Genomic DNA, 14,798 nt, shown 5'->3' on the forward strand with positions numbered 1-14,798 from the left:
TCTGTTTGACGGCGTGCCTTTGACATCAATCATATGGTTTGCCCATATTGATATCTGGACGGTGGCGGGATTCAGAACAATACAACCTTATTGGCCACGAATTAGGCGCAGCATTCACATGTCGAACCATTGCCTATGTGAAGTACAATTTGGATCCAGATATCGAGCAGCCGTGCGAGACTTCTATTTCTGCTAGAATGACATCTTTGAACTAATCAGGACATTGCAAAAACATCATGTACTTTGTTTTGTTTGTTTTGTATATATGATTGCGACCATTTGCAACAGAAGCCCTGCTCATATGCGCAAACTGGGCTTTCCCCTATCAGAATGTGAAAAAAGAGGTTCGGATTATGACGCAAGTACGTCGACCATAAACCTTAGTCTCGTTCTAAAATACCTGATTATCGGGTTTTTGATGGACCTCTTCCATATGTATATCTCGATTACATACCATAAAGACTCGCTAACGAGATAGACTGATATTTGATACAGCGACGCTGGCAAGCCAAACAGTTCGACAGAGAACGTCTTGTGAACTACTCTAGGCGTAGATCATAGACGGACCAGTCAACTGTATTTCGGAATTCGAACTGTACTATCCATGTTGTCTTGGCATGAAAATCTCTGCAGGTCAATAATGCATGGTTCAGATATCAAGAGTGGACGCTTTGTTTACTTGAGATCAGAAAAAGGTCAGGGTGCACGACGTCCCAAATTCCCAATCTCGGGTGCCGCAGCCCCGGCAAGTCCCACCTCTTTCTAGCGAGTTTTCTAGGTTAGCTCTTCACCCTATTTCAACTCCACTTCCGTCCTCTTCTCAACCCGTTCACGACAGCCTTATTCAGAGCAAGCGTTCCCAGGAGATCTACACTGTGTTCCAAGCAGCCCCTACCCGACCCGAGCAAAATGTTGGACCCTGGGGAAGGCGAAACGTACCCATAACCGTGACATGCGGAACAGCCGAGGCAGCGTGGACCTTGTCGCAATGCGCAGAAATCTCAAGTGTCCTCAGCTGGAATATACCTAACCTACATACCTGCAGGTAGTTACAGCATTAGCGCCGGCTCGTGATCAGTACTGCCAACACGAGAGCCTTCGCAATCCATCTGCATGGTTGCACCTCGTCCAAACGTGCAAAATTTATCTATCTCGATATTTACCTGACGTGTTTCATTACCGATTTTTTAATACTGTGCACAGAGCTTGGACACCTCACTTCAAATGAGCAGTGTAGCCGGACATGCCCGAAGCCACGCGACGAGAGGGCCTTAGCTCCGGGGAAAGCCACCCGTCAACTGCTAAGCCAAACCGCCTTCCATGGGATCCACGTCTCCTGTGTGTGTGATGGGCGTCGAGTCACCGTTTCCATCCCCCCGAAAAAAGAAAGTAAACCAGAAAATTTAACGAGACATGCACAAGTTCCTTTGGTCAATACCCTGGCTTAGTGTGACTCACGCCAAAACTACACACGGACCCGGTGTGTCATGGATGATGGGAGGATGTGGATCGGGCCTAATCCTGCAAGCACTTTACCTTTCAAGCAGGGATGCGGGATGACTGTCAGTGTCCGGGGGACTTTTTGCGAGTCGACAAACGGCCCTTGGTAGGACCGGTTCATGTTCGTTTGACGAATCGTAGGACGTGCCTTGGGATCTCGGCGGCGACCCAATCTAGAAAGCGAGCTCATGGATGCATTTTCAGTTAGGCGACTACTTGCGTCGCGGACGCTAGGTTTCATTGTGACGACGACATGAGTATTGGAATAAGGGGGAGGCCATGTCTAGTTCCTTTTCTTGGATCACAGGTTTGCCTATTGTGCTATTTTGGAATCTGTGACCTGTGCTCTCAACAGATTGGCCTCTGCTCGGAATCCTGCACGGCAAGAAGGTTCACAAGGCTTGTGGAGAAGAGATTATTATAGATGTATTATGTACAATTGAATGTGAGAGGCCCGGATCTGATGGATTCAGTATTGATCAGGGCAGAAAATACCATCAACGATAGTAAGAAGTGTAGTGATACATCAATCTAAGATCATGTCCTCCGAGTCTTGCAGTCTTGCAGTCTAGCTGGACTTCTCGCTCATATCCGCCAACTCTTTCAGCTCGATAGTAACGTATTTCGCTACCCGGCCATGGCGGACATGCGAGCCATGAATGCTCGCCAAAATTTTCCAAATCAAAGGGCATCGCGCAGAACGATAGTGATACAAATAGCCACCCAGAAACAAAGCCAAACAAAACTCAAAGACCGTGAACGCCCGCTTCTCCGTAATGTGGTATTTGGTCATTATTTTCGCTCAACTGCAAAACCGATTCTTCCAGGAAAGGCGAATGAAGCAGAGACGTAAATCATTAGTGCCGGCCACAAACATAGTGTGGCTGTATTATTAATATGAGAGAGATTGAGAGAGAGCGCGAGAGTGAGGGAGATAGTCGATAGCTGATGTGCTGTGATTCTTCATTACCAGATGAAGAAATTAGAAGAAGTGGCGATTGCTTCGAGGCGTACTTCTACCAGAAGGATTAGTTATAAGAGGATGTTGGTATCTGGAAACACAAGAGACTTACTGGGCGCTGGAAATATCGTCGACATGGTTACAAAGAGCGACGAAGAGATCAAAGAACAGTTGTGTGTTACCATTGAACATCTCGAGCTGCATGGTGCCGCTTCGCTTGAAGGTGTTCCGGCTGCGGATAATCAGAGCAAGGTAGTGTGCCCTGAGTTTTGAGTCGGTGTCAGGAGTGTTGGCATAGGCATAGCGAGCGGACGCCAGAATTGTGCTGCATTGGATGCCGGATTCTGCCCAGTATTAGCGACATACGACAAGGACAGCAAAGAGTATATAGACCTACGAAGACCTTGTTTCCGAAGAGCGACCTTCTTCAACTCCTCCATCCCAAGCTTTTCGGCTGCACAGTAGATGACGGTATCCTTGAGAATATCGCCATCGGTGTCGCTATGATAAATGGTTGCCTCAAGGGCATTGCGGCCTTCGTCCGGCTTCTCGAGCTCCCACGAGTTCCTCTTCTTGTTGTGAATGAGTCGAGGGTAGTAGTCGCCCTTGTACATGTATTCTAGGATGGAGCTGAAGATCTCGGGCTCCTCATCGGGAATGTGGATCCGCTTATGGCTTGCGGTGTCGGTATCCATAAACAGTGATGATAGCTGCTTTTGAAACCATGGCGATGCCCCGAGGACATCTTCGTGGGCAGCAAAGATTCGTTGCTCCTTGCCTACAATGAGGGTGATAATGGATGGAGTCAAACTACTGTGGACAGCGAAAGTCAATACGATGAACAGTGAGCCCAAGACAGACATTAGCACAAGTCTTACCCATTAGGCGACAAAGTCGGGTTGGTAGATGTAGCAACGGATTGACGGCGACGACCCGACTCGTGACGGTGTTTCGAGACCCCCGAACTGCCCTTGCTGATTGACGAACTCGACTTCTTGTGACCTTTCGAGAAACTCTTGGTGGATGATACAGGAGGAGGTTCGACCCGGCGGCTGAACATGGTGATGGCTGTAAATGATTGATAATGGATGGCGATTGCCGTTTTGAGACCAGACCCGAGGATTCAGTTGTTCGGCAGGGTGGGAAGGGTCGGCGGTGTTGGTGTGTCTTGAGATGGAGGGCTGCGGAAATGATGGCGATGCGAAAACGATGCGAAAGAAAACGAGAAACGAGATGATTCTTTCTGCCTACCTGGTATGGCTTTGGTGCTGGATAATTGCAGACGGAGATTCTGATGGGTTGAGCCATCCTTATGTAGCCCTGGACCCATGTCGGCAACCCAGTGCGCCTCCTTCAGGCTCCTTGCCGTATTTCTCAGGTTGCATAGGCAAACACGTTGAATGGTGATAGTAGTTGACCGACGCGCCGTGAGTCCCCACTTTAACTGGTATCCATATCAAGCTTGGACGCGGACTCACGTGCAAAGCTAGTCTCCATCTGGCCCCTTGCAGCGGTCGTTTAGTGCCAGTTCAGACCTCATGGTGGTAATGGCTGAGTGCTACGGGGAGCTACGGAACCCAGAACAAGGGCGTGCAAGGGCGAGTCTCGAGATATGCCTGTTTTACAAGGATGACTTTAATTATGGTGCTGAAAGTTTTTTCCCTACTGAATTACGGTCACACTTTAACACTCCGAGTCATGCCTAAATTCACAGTTTCAGGGGGTTTTCCTGTTACGGGACCACTAAAGAGGATCCCCGAGCCTGCTATCAATGGGCAAATTTGAGTAATCGCAATGAGATTGACCGAGATCGCCTCACCCAATACATGTCCACGCATGCAATTTTTGACTGCCTGTACGGAGTAAGTAGTTCAGACACCGGGACAAAACTTCCCCCCAGGCAATTTGGCAATGGCTTTGCGTTCAGTGAGGCCAGAAATATCCAGACGCCATGGCCTCACTGATCACAAGGTTTGCAACCTCGCAGAGGTAGGATCAATCAATTGCCGCAAATTCACAGATCCCCCCTGACAATACAAGGCATTAGCAACTTTTCATCGCCCCCAAATCGTGTTCACCACTATCACAATTCATCTGGGTCGTTGTTAGTGGTTCGCGGGGGTTTTCGCCAAGATCTTCGCTTCGTCGCTGTCCAAAGGCCTTGTGCACAGAGCTAATTGCCGTTTGCACTATCAGCCGCTCGAGCTTCATGTTCATAGAATCATGGTAGCAGTTCAACAACCCCTCCTCGGCTCGGCCACAAAAGCAACGGCTGATTTCATGTCTGTTTTCTTTCCTTTGAAATTCTATATGTTCTCATTTCGGTATACAGCTGGCAGAAAATGGTTACCCTGTCCTCGGCGGTTCTTGTCTCAAGCCACATTACGCCATGTCAAATATCAACCTGTTTCCAGCATTTTTGGTCATTAACATGAGTTCGCAGGGCAATGAGGATGTCCAAAGAATGTGTCATCGATGTGACCTACTCCAACCAAGGAATTTTCAGATTCCCGGCATTTTCACCATTCATGTTTGGCCTTGACTGCCAAATTGGCTTCGTTGCAATAATCAGTGCTTGTGTCTGCAAATCCTCATGTTGGGCAGCTTTGCCAACATGTCCAAACTGTTCTGTCTCTGAGACAACCTGGAAGATCATTGTTGTGGCCAATTGCCCAAATCCTTCACGTCATTATCATCAGCTTGTTCCCTATGCCGAAGTCTCCTTTCATCTTGGACTGTGGTTATCCATGTTGCAGTCCTGATTCCTCAGCATAACCCGACCACAAGACACTAAAATCTTTCGACCAGTCAGTGCTTATGTGTCTCGTGTCAACATCAACAGGTGTTGTATCAGCGCTATGTGATATGTTATTTTTACTCTGTCGCATCCTGTGGGGTACCCTGAGCATTCAAACAAATTATGGAAATTCCCAGTAAACTTGTTAATTCTTGTGCTAACATATGCCGATCGTACCCTGATACAACAGGCAATCTTCGGCGCCCAAGGTTGATGTACATGCTGGAACTTCTTTGAGCACTGGTCAAATCATTGCTCTCCGCCACACTTGGTCTTTAGACCTTGAAATCTGCACGGGCACCTATCGCCGCCGCCATATTGTCTGAGCCTGTCCGCAGCGTTTCTTTGTATCTCCGCTGATGTCTCAACTGGAGGGTAAGCCATGGGTGCTTAATGATACCGTAATTCTCAAATACCACATGCACACACATAATTAAAGTTATTGACCATCGCACAGCAACAGCTACTTGAATGTACTTAATCCAGACTACTGAAAAGAAAGCGTTTGTACTGAATAGACGAATAGCCTATGAGGACAGACTAGTGCGAATCTTTTTCTTAGGATCTGTAAAGATCTGCCCGATTGTTTATTCGGAGGTGATGTGTGAGCGAAGTGTATACAGGATGTGTGTACATAATTTGCGGCCTGGACTTTTAGACTAGATGGATAAGTGGAGGAAGTTTACTCATCTTCAATGGATTCTCAAGTGTCAGCAAATAGAGGGGAAGAATCACAAGGGCTATTATAATGTTTCGTTATAGTAGTGGAGCTTAGCTCTGAATTATAGTCCCCATTCCCCACACTTTACACAAGGCCATAATATACCAAAGATTATTCTCAGACTATTGAAACTGCAGGAATTCATATGGAAATATCCTCATGACATTTAGTAATTTGTGTTACAATTTCAAGTAAAAGGCCCCCAGGCGTAAACATGTCAACATGCATGTGAGCTGTATAATTGGTCAATAAAACATTGGCCGATAAAAGTGTTATTGTTGAGAAGTACATCATGGGCAAGTCCAAGGCACAAAGTTTCAACTGCCTAAAATGCCTGATTTGATTGACGCAATAGTTTGGTGAGATAAAAGAACACTGAAATGGTGATTTTTAATGTAAAATAAAAGTGAAAATAATGTTTGCATGGATGTTTGGATTGACGGCAAATCGCCAATAAGTTGTGGATGTTGAATTACTTCACCGTCTAATTAAATTGATGAGTACAGCACACGTGAACAGAATGTGACGGCGACTCATTATTTCGAACTTCAAATTCTTATGAAAAATTGTTTTCGGTTAGCAGAGCATTTGTTTAGTACTCTCGGTTCTGCATTGTTTAGATCACAGTTACTCACCAAATTTTCGACGTCACCGGATTTCCTCGTGATCAATTTCATTATCTTTTTTCGGAGCCAACCTATCAATTGAACAGTTGGGGCTAGACTGAGATGCTGCATCACCTAAATTCCAGTCTGATTTGAATGAAGCCATCTGAAGACATCGTCTTGTGGTCGCACTTTCCCGAAAATCAACCAGCTACCATCACAGCTAAGCCACAGCTTGATATCATCAAATCCTGAACATCAACCTTATTAGTTGATCACACCCCGCACCATTTTTCGTTTCTTCTTTTTTTTTTGTTTTTGTTTTTTTGATCATTCGCCTGAAGCTTCCACTGTCAATAGGTTTGATTCGCATCAAAGAGTACGTCAAGATCATATTTCATTTCTGTGGGCCAGTTTGAGCTTATATCCAAGCAGATCAGATGTGCATCGCATTTGACTTGTGGCTTCCACCAGGAACACCGATTCATGCGTTCCTGTGATATTTGAACCTTTTGCACCAATCCTCTTGTCGCAGAAGCTGCAGCTGACTCAATAAATTCTGCGCATCATGACTGCCAAACAGAGCCAGGAGGAGGGTGACCTTTTCCCCATCACCAAAGACCTGCCAGCCACTCCTTCGTCAGATCACATACCTACCGGCCCGAAGCGCAGCATGACTCCTCGTGGACTTCTCTTTCCCAATCTCGACGAAGCTCATCGCAAAATCACCTCCCGTCTAGGACCGAATAATCTTTTCAGCAAATCGTCCGCCGAAGGGGAGTTTAGCTCGGACATAGGCTTGCAGGAGCTTTGCAGCCCCACGTCAGTCGACGGACTTCTCAGTCAGGAAACACCAGAGGCTTCTGGGGCGCCATGTCAACATGTTTCTGATCTTGTGTCACCCATTCCATTCCGCTCCATGGCAGGCAGATCTTTGACCGACCGGCAGAGTATTGCACAGCTCTTCAGAAAGCGTACAGATAAGGATGTTGTCGCAACCACCATCACAACCGTAAGTGACAACGGTGGCAAAGATGTCCAACACCACAACATTACTGACAGCACCGTTGGCCATATTGTTGACCAGTATACTGCAAGCACCGATGACCAGTCATCGTCCGCCCATGGCGGCTCGGAGCTTGCATACACATTTGAGCCGCTTAATCGCACACAAGGAGCTGCTACTCGACAAGGATTTCGTGGCGAGGAAGACCGCATTGGGAGGAGGGTAAGCAGAAACGTCTGCCGTGAGACAAGCTCTCCCCCTCAGCTTCGAATCTTGGGAATTCCAAACGAAGCACAAAAAACTTCCGAATTTATCGGGTCCCGGTCGGAGAACGAATTCGAAAACGATTGCTTGAGTCAGTCAGATCCGGAACGATGTGCATCCACTTTGGTCCATCCAAGTCCATCCCCTCGGGCGTCCAGTTTTGGGGCTCTAGATGGCTTTGATGCAGAATGGTTGACGGATAATGATTCTGTTCGCGTTATGGGAGGTCGGCGAGAAGTCACTCAGAGCCTAGTACCCCAACCATTACGAATCCCATCGAATCGAAACAGAAAGGTCGCTGGAGAGTCCTCTTTAAACCCTTTTTGGAGCGATTTCGACACGTCTTTGACATCTGGAGCTGCAGATGCTTCGATTTCATCTCACGATGACCCCTTCAAGTATGATAATGACCATTACCAACGTATGCGGCAGCTTGGAAAGGAGAGAGAGGTCAGCTGTGCGTTGAGACGTATTAGTCTCTCAGGAACGCTTAGTGGAATATTGAGGACCAGTGACACATGTCCTCAAAAGATCTCGAATGCGGAATGTTTACCGCAGAAGACATCTGACGAGCGACTACACCATCTTGCAGAAGACCGGTGTCAAGAAGGAAGCTTCTTTGATCCGGTTGCTTTTCGGGCTCTGCATGGTGACAGCCCATACAACCCCAATACTGACATCAGAGTGGTTATCAATAAGAGCTCAGAACTCACTCTCAACCAGAAAGTCGGTAAATCTGAACGCAGCAAATTCGGGCTGTCCATAGAAAGAAGCCACCGCGACCCAGACCGGTCTCCCTACAGCCAGGTAGCCGATGGGGACTGGGTCACTGAAGCGACAAGTGAATCCGATTGTGACGTTACCCCGGGCAATGGTAGTCTCGGTCAGGGTATCAAAGCAACTGGAAGCAGTATTGCAGACTATTCAGACGACGCTTACACAGATGCTTTGCCAAGATTTAGTTCGAGAGAGCGCATTATAGAGCACCCATACGATCCTGCTGAGTCCTATGAGATGCAAGATCTAAAAAATACGAAGCGACCGGCCTCTCCAAGAACATACGTCTCGCGCTTCAATGGATTCGGACAAAATAGCTCACGTTTCGACTCGACTCTCCCCAAACAAGTGAGCTCACAACCCGGCTTATTCAATCCTTTCCGCCGTGACTACAAACGAGCGGAGCCAAGCAGTTATTTCACCTACAAACCGGACCACACTGCACGAGCCAAATACGAGTTCCGTGATTCAACATCCACGTGTGCTCCTCCCGTCGATAGCAGTCGAGCAGTTTGTGGGACTCAGAGTGCACTTCTGTCTACATCAATGGCCTCAAACAATACTGCAGAACTACTGGATGACAATACATATCCTCTTTCTGTGCCAAGAGAGGTTGTCACAGAAACTCACAAGCACAAACGTGGACATTTTCGTCACCCAGCTATGCTTAATATTCCTAAATCTCCCTACCAAAGTACACCAACATCGCAGCACAGTGAGGGATACCAGCCATCTCCCAGGGTAGCGAATACTTTCTCTGACGCTCCTACCTCTACATCATCGAAATTCTCTTTCAGATTGCTTGACCTCTCAGAAGCGCAGGAAATGCAAAGAATTCGACGCGCAAGCGAGGACACCAACAAGACTGAATCGACAGTAAAAGGCAAGCGCTCTCTCAGCGAAGCATTATCCGCGCGTCCAGGATTTACTCCTCTCCCTCTCCCTTCGGCTGCTTACATGCGGAGAGGTCACCGTGTCCGGCATGGTTCACATCTATCCTCAACTTTCACACCACCTTGGCAAACTGCTCATGTCGAAGGTAAGTCATAACAGTTGATATTGACTCAAAACCTGCTAACTTTGACAGATACTCCGGACTTGAGTGAGTGGACACCACTGGATGCCTCCGCTTCGAGGTCTCTGACAATGCCTCATGGCACAGCTGCGGACACACCCACAGCATCAAAGAGAATTCCCTTTCAGCAGAACCGATATAACCGCCGTGGTGACCATCTCAACTTTACATTACCCAACGACAAACGAACTCGGCCTGGGCCATCGGACAGAACACTACATAGCATCATGAACAGAGATATCGAGGCCGTGCGTGCAGCGGAAGACCACTACGTCTCGTACAAAGCGAAGTCGCGACGACAGCTATTCTTCTACGCGATGCTTTGTCTTAGTATCTTGCCTTTCTTCGCCATATTGGTACTCAATGGAAACTTCGACAATTCTCTGTCTTGGTTGACCCAGGGAGAGGTCTATAAACTCACCAAGAAGCAGCGGAAGGTCATCAAGATATTCTTTGTCGCAGAGATCGTTGTTTACGCTTCCCTGGTTGCAGCAATCATTGCGTACTACGTCACCGCGAGCAAAGACCACCATTGAAAGCCCTTCTTGGTGATGCATCATGACTCCAATGCCTTTGCGGTTAAGGCGGAGGAGGTATTGACGTATTGCAATCTAAGGGTTCTGGACAGGTACCCAACTATTATTTGTGTAAATCTGTATTTTGGAACTACGCTCTCGTTCAATCTCTGTTTCACTGACTATTTAGCAATATTGAACACTGTCGGCTGCGATAGGAAAAGGCGTTTAGGAGTTATTCACGCAAGCAACGGTGTTGGGAATGCTCACAATCGCAGAGCATCCTTTCACGGAATTTTGCATTTTGGGTGTTTTTCAGAGCAGTACCTTTCGACCTCACAAGTTTGTGAGCATCAAATCATGAAATGTCCGCTTCAGTACAGTGGATGATTATGATTTCATTAAACCGAACGTACCGGACGTCTGATCTCTTTGTTTTTGTCCAAGATGGAAGGGCTGCAGTCAGTCCACTGTCTTTTACATCATTACTCTCACTTGTCTCATTAAAACACTGCCGACTTCTCAAGTGGACCAAGCCACCGCCTTTTCTTTTTACCTATTTCTAAAAATCGGCGATTTTGCACCTATAGTATAGGCATACAGGCGTATGGGCATATAGGGATAGCATGAGCACATGGAACGGATTTCCATACGAAAAACCTGAGATGTCAACAAGGAAACGAAATCACACAAGACTTTCATTGAGGAACAAGGATTAGGTAGATGAAGATGAAAAGAGACAAAAACAACAACGTAATGCTTTGTTTTGACCATAGTCATACTATGAATCATATCGGTCGACTTCAAATCTCACTAGTGATGTGATTCACATTCTACAGTCTCGGTTGCTCTGATCGTGGTAAACGAGGCACCACAAACATGTTTTGGATACTGTCTGCAGTCATGGATCTTACCGAAGTACGATCAAGACATGGTAACGAATTAAATATTGACATCAGGTAATCCTGGTCTTGTCCCCAGCCACGAGCTGCAACGCACTCATGACAGAAAGGGTCTAGAAATTCCAACACTGAGTAATACATAACAATTTGCAAGAGCGGCGCTTGCTCTAAACCAGGTAAAAAAAAAAAATTTAAAAAAATTTGAGACGGTAGCCACATATGTAACTGTACCGATGAAGCTAATACAACAACCTAAAACGCCTTCCGATATGCTTTCCCTGGTGTATCTGGCATAATCGATCACGATCAATTCTTTTGAACGCCCAAAACTCATTACAGGGGAGTCCGCCCGGCGGCCGTCTCCAATCAAGGCTTTGGTTCGCTGACCAAAGTGGGTGCTATACGTCGCTTCTTGGGCTGGTTGGCGGTCGCTGAACTCTCATCCTTCTCGCTCTCGCTAGCATCCCGTTTGACGCCGGCAGTGACAACATTGCCACTTCTGGGTGTCTCGGGTGGCGTGGTCATGGGCACTCCTGTCACCTTGCCAGAGTTGGTTGCGGCGATGCTGGGCACGCTACCTCCAATCAACGTTGGGTTGGACATGACTGCAGCTGAAGCCTGCGTGGCGACTGATGAAGTGCTGTTTGAGCGGGCTGGAGAAGATGGCCTCATGCTGACAAACGAGGCCGCAGTCAAGGCTGGAGGCGAGGGCGCAGTGAATGAGCTGGCTGAGTTACGATGTTGGTGAGCACCATGAAAAGGTGAAGTAGGGGCGAAGGAAGTCGGCATCGGTGTAGGCGTGGCTTGATTGGAAGAAGTCCCAGTTGCAGCGGAAGGTGGTGCCTTTACAGATGCTAGTTCGCCTGTGTATGTCGTGCCCAACTCGCCCGGACTGAAGGATATAGTCGAACAAAATCCATCAAATGACGAGATAAGCAGGGTAAGACCGTCGTTCGACCTAGGACCGTCAGCTCTTGTATTTATGATAGACGTGATGTTGAGTTAACTTACCATGCCAAGTCAGTGAAAGTTGTCAGATGAAGGTTGCTGACCACACAGATGGGGGTCATCTGCTGAGTGTCGTACAACAGCACTGTGTCCTGTGTCGCCACGGCGTAGATCATGCGATATGGCAACGCGAAAGTCGGCTTTGGGCCAGGTGTTGAGGCGCCCGTGTCCGGATTCGAAGGCTTCGGTGTTCCATCGGATTTGTCGTTCTCCGCTGGACCAGCTGAACATGGTGGGGGAGGAGGGTCCATAACTGATGGTGCAGGCGATGGTTTAGAAATCGGCTCTGGAAGCGCTGGAATTGGTTCTTCGGCCGAAGATGTGTCAATCGTAATATGTTTTGTAACAGGTGGCGACTGCCGTAAGGTGTAGATGATGGGGGAACACTTAATAGCAATGGATGGCTTCTTGTGTCCCGGTAAATGTGCCATAGGAGGCTTGTTGATGCCGCCCCTGGTATAAATGTAGACAGTATTAATCACCTCGTACGTATTCCTTGTGCCTTCGCCAGGGTGCTGGACTTGATATTGCCCTGCTGGCGTCATAAGGAGACTACCATCTGGGGTGAAAGTGAGGCGCCGAAAAAAGGAGGTCAACGTCTCGTTGGCATAAAGATTCGCATTCCTAACGCCCATGTTAGGCTTCGGCGACGGCTCCATAGGCATGACGGCCGGAAGTGGCAAAGAAGGGGCAGGTGAGACGGATCTTCGTGAAGAAAACGACGAGCGTCTGCTGTGGCTAACAACGCTCGGAGGGTTCATTGGCAAGGGCATCGAGGTCGGCGTGCCTGGAGCTGATGGCACTGGTGAACCGACTGCAGCGCCTGACGTCTCAGCGGATGCAAGCAGAGACCGGTGGCCGAAATCAGGAGGAGCGGGACTGCTGGATGAGATGCGCCTGGCGGGTAGATCCATCTTGGCGTGACTGGCTAGGAGCGTGTACTGGCCATCTTTGTTCTTCAGCGAGTAGATGTGAACGGAGCGATCGGAAGACTGTGTCGCAATGTATTCGTTTAGAGGATCCCATGCAACGCCTTGGACGTAATGGCTATGCTCTGCGATTTGGCGTACTAGAGATCCGGTAGCTGCGCTGTAGATGCGGGCCACGTTGTCCATGCTGCCAATGATGAAGTGTTGAGCATCCGGGGACCAGGCCAAGTCATAAATTTCGGCGCCGGTCGAGCGGCACATGTGCTTCGTTCGCCACGTCTCCTTGTCATCGAGGTCTTCGTTTCCGAGGATGGTATGGCTGCCTTCGGCCGGGACCCATAAGATTACATTGCCATCGTCGCCGGCAGATGCGAGAATCTCACCTAGAAGAAGGTCCAAGGTTAGCATTGATTCCCCGAGTCTAATATATGGCGTTCGGAGAGGACAGTCTTACCCTTAGGAGCCCACCGCACCACGTTGACAGCTTGAGAGTGTTTACTGAGCGTGGAGAGATACTCGACCTTGCGTTCCTCGCCATCACTATCTATCCTCCACAACTATTGCCTGATCAGCTCGCGGAACTTGATGTATATGCACTTTGCTCCTACCCGAACGTTGTTGTCACCGCCTCCGGTTGCCAATCGTCCCTTGCCATTAGGTTCGAAATGGGCCGAGTAGACAGGACTCGTGGAGTCGTGCCAATTGATGATCAGGGGAGTGCTCTTCATCTTGAATGTTATATCAGGTTCATAGACGGATCATTACAAATGATTGGTTGAGATGATCCGGGCGAGACGTCTTCAACAAGATCTTGAAGTGTATCGTCCGAATAAGTAGATGATAGGTGCAGTGGAGGCCGCTCCTACCGCAAGGCAAGGCTCGTCGAAGCAGCCTCAGGAGTCAGAAGCTCTTTGCTGTCCCGGCCGCCTTGGTGCAGGAGTCGTTTTGGGGGGGCGGACAACTTGTGCGCCTCGGGGGCATCAATACCAGTTCCCGTTGTTTGTAATTGGTCCTTTGTACCCGATTGATCGATGGCTAAATCTTTCAAGACGAGCAACTGGATGGTTGTCGGTTGTTTTGAAGTTGGCCGTAAAGGCTTTGTAACTTTGGTAGTGGGGAAGTGAAGAAAGCTGGTCCAGCAGTTTGTCTGTATCGTGCGTCGTCGTCGGCGTCTGTTCTGATAAGTTGGCAGACCTCGTTGTAATTTAGGGTGAGGTCTTTGTCAATTTTTATTTAAAAAAAAATTCAATTTTAAAGAAGACGCGTTTCTACAGCAAGTGTTCGCAAAAGGCAGGATATTGGGAATTGTCAGAAAACAGTGATGATGCCGTTGTGTTGTCAGCAAGCTCAGCTGTATCTGTATGTATCTCGATTGCGGATTCTGGCCCGTTAAATTGGATTCAATCCCACATGCTACAGGCTACAGACTGCACTGCAGTACACACGTCTAACCTTAGTCTCAGTCTCGACAGCTTGCCGTGTCGCGTTTGAATTTGGATTTGGACGTGTCAGACCAATGGAGCCCTGGGCTTATGGGGCACCCTGTCGCTCGCCAATGTTCCCTCTTCCGGCTTCAACATTTACTGTACCACTAATAGGTTAGGTTAGAATGTTTGTACAGCACTCCGTTTGACCCCAGGCGCGTTTCTTTGAATCAACGAGTACCATATTCTACATGTAGGTATTGGCTGGTCAATCCCCAACACTTGCACTTTGGCCATACGTGTGTGCAGGCCTA

General features: G+C 48.1%; 3 protein-coding genes across 3 annotated transcripts; 1 reads left to right on the forward strand and 2 right to left on the reverse strand.

Moving 5' to 3' along the window:
- Positions 1–2,482: 2,482 nt before the first annotated feature.
- On the reverse strand, positions 2,483–3,521 carry BKA67DRAFT_532549 (uncharacterized protein; the record flags this gene model as incomplete). The annotated part of the gene is made up of 4 exons (XM_046099549.1): positions 2,483–2,516; positions 2,574–2,805; positions 2,859–3,274; positions 3,340–3,521. The coding sequence occupies 4 exons, from the start codon at positions 3,519–3,521 to the stop codon at positions 2,483–2,485; spliced, it is 864 nt and encodes a 287-aa protein (XP_045961570.1).
- A 3,631-nt stretch (positions 3,522–7,152) lies between these two features.
- On the forward strand, positions 7,153–10,242 carry BKA67DRAFT_532550 (uncharacterized protein; the record flags this gene model as incomplete). Its single annotated transcript, XM_046099550.1, has 2 exons — positions 7,153–9,670; positions 9,719–10,242. 2 exons carry the CDS (start codon positions 7,153–7,155, stop codon positions 10,240–10,242), a joined length of 3,042 nt encoding a protein of 1,013 aa, XP_045961571.1.
- A 1,247-nt stretch (positions 10,243–11,489) lies between these two features.
- On the reverse strand, positions 11,490–13,788 carry BKA67DRAFT_532551 (WD40-repeat-containing domain protein; the record flags this gene model as incomplete). Its single annotated transcript, XM_046099551.1, has 4 exons — positions 11,490–12,081; positions 12,135–13,443; positions 13,515–13,617; positions 13,669–13,788. 4 exons carry the CDS (start codon positions 13,786–13,788, stop codon positions 11,490–11,492), a joined length of 2,124 nt encoding a protein of 707 aa, XP_045961572.1.
- Positions 13,789–14,798: the final 1,010 nt, after the last annotated feature.

Source organism: Truncatella angustata, assembly GCF_020726525.1.
Source record: "Truncatella angustata strain MPI-SDFR-AT-0073 chromosome Unknown BKA67scaffold_2, whole genome shotgun sequence".
Taxonomy (NCBI): Eukaryota; Fungi; Ascomycota; class Sordariomycetes; order Amphisphaeriales; family Sporocadaceae; genus Truncatella; species Truncatella angustata.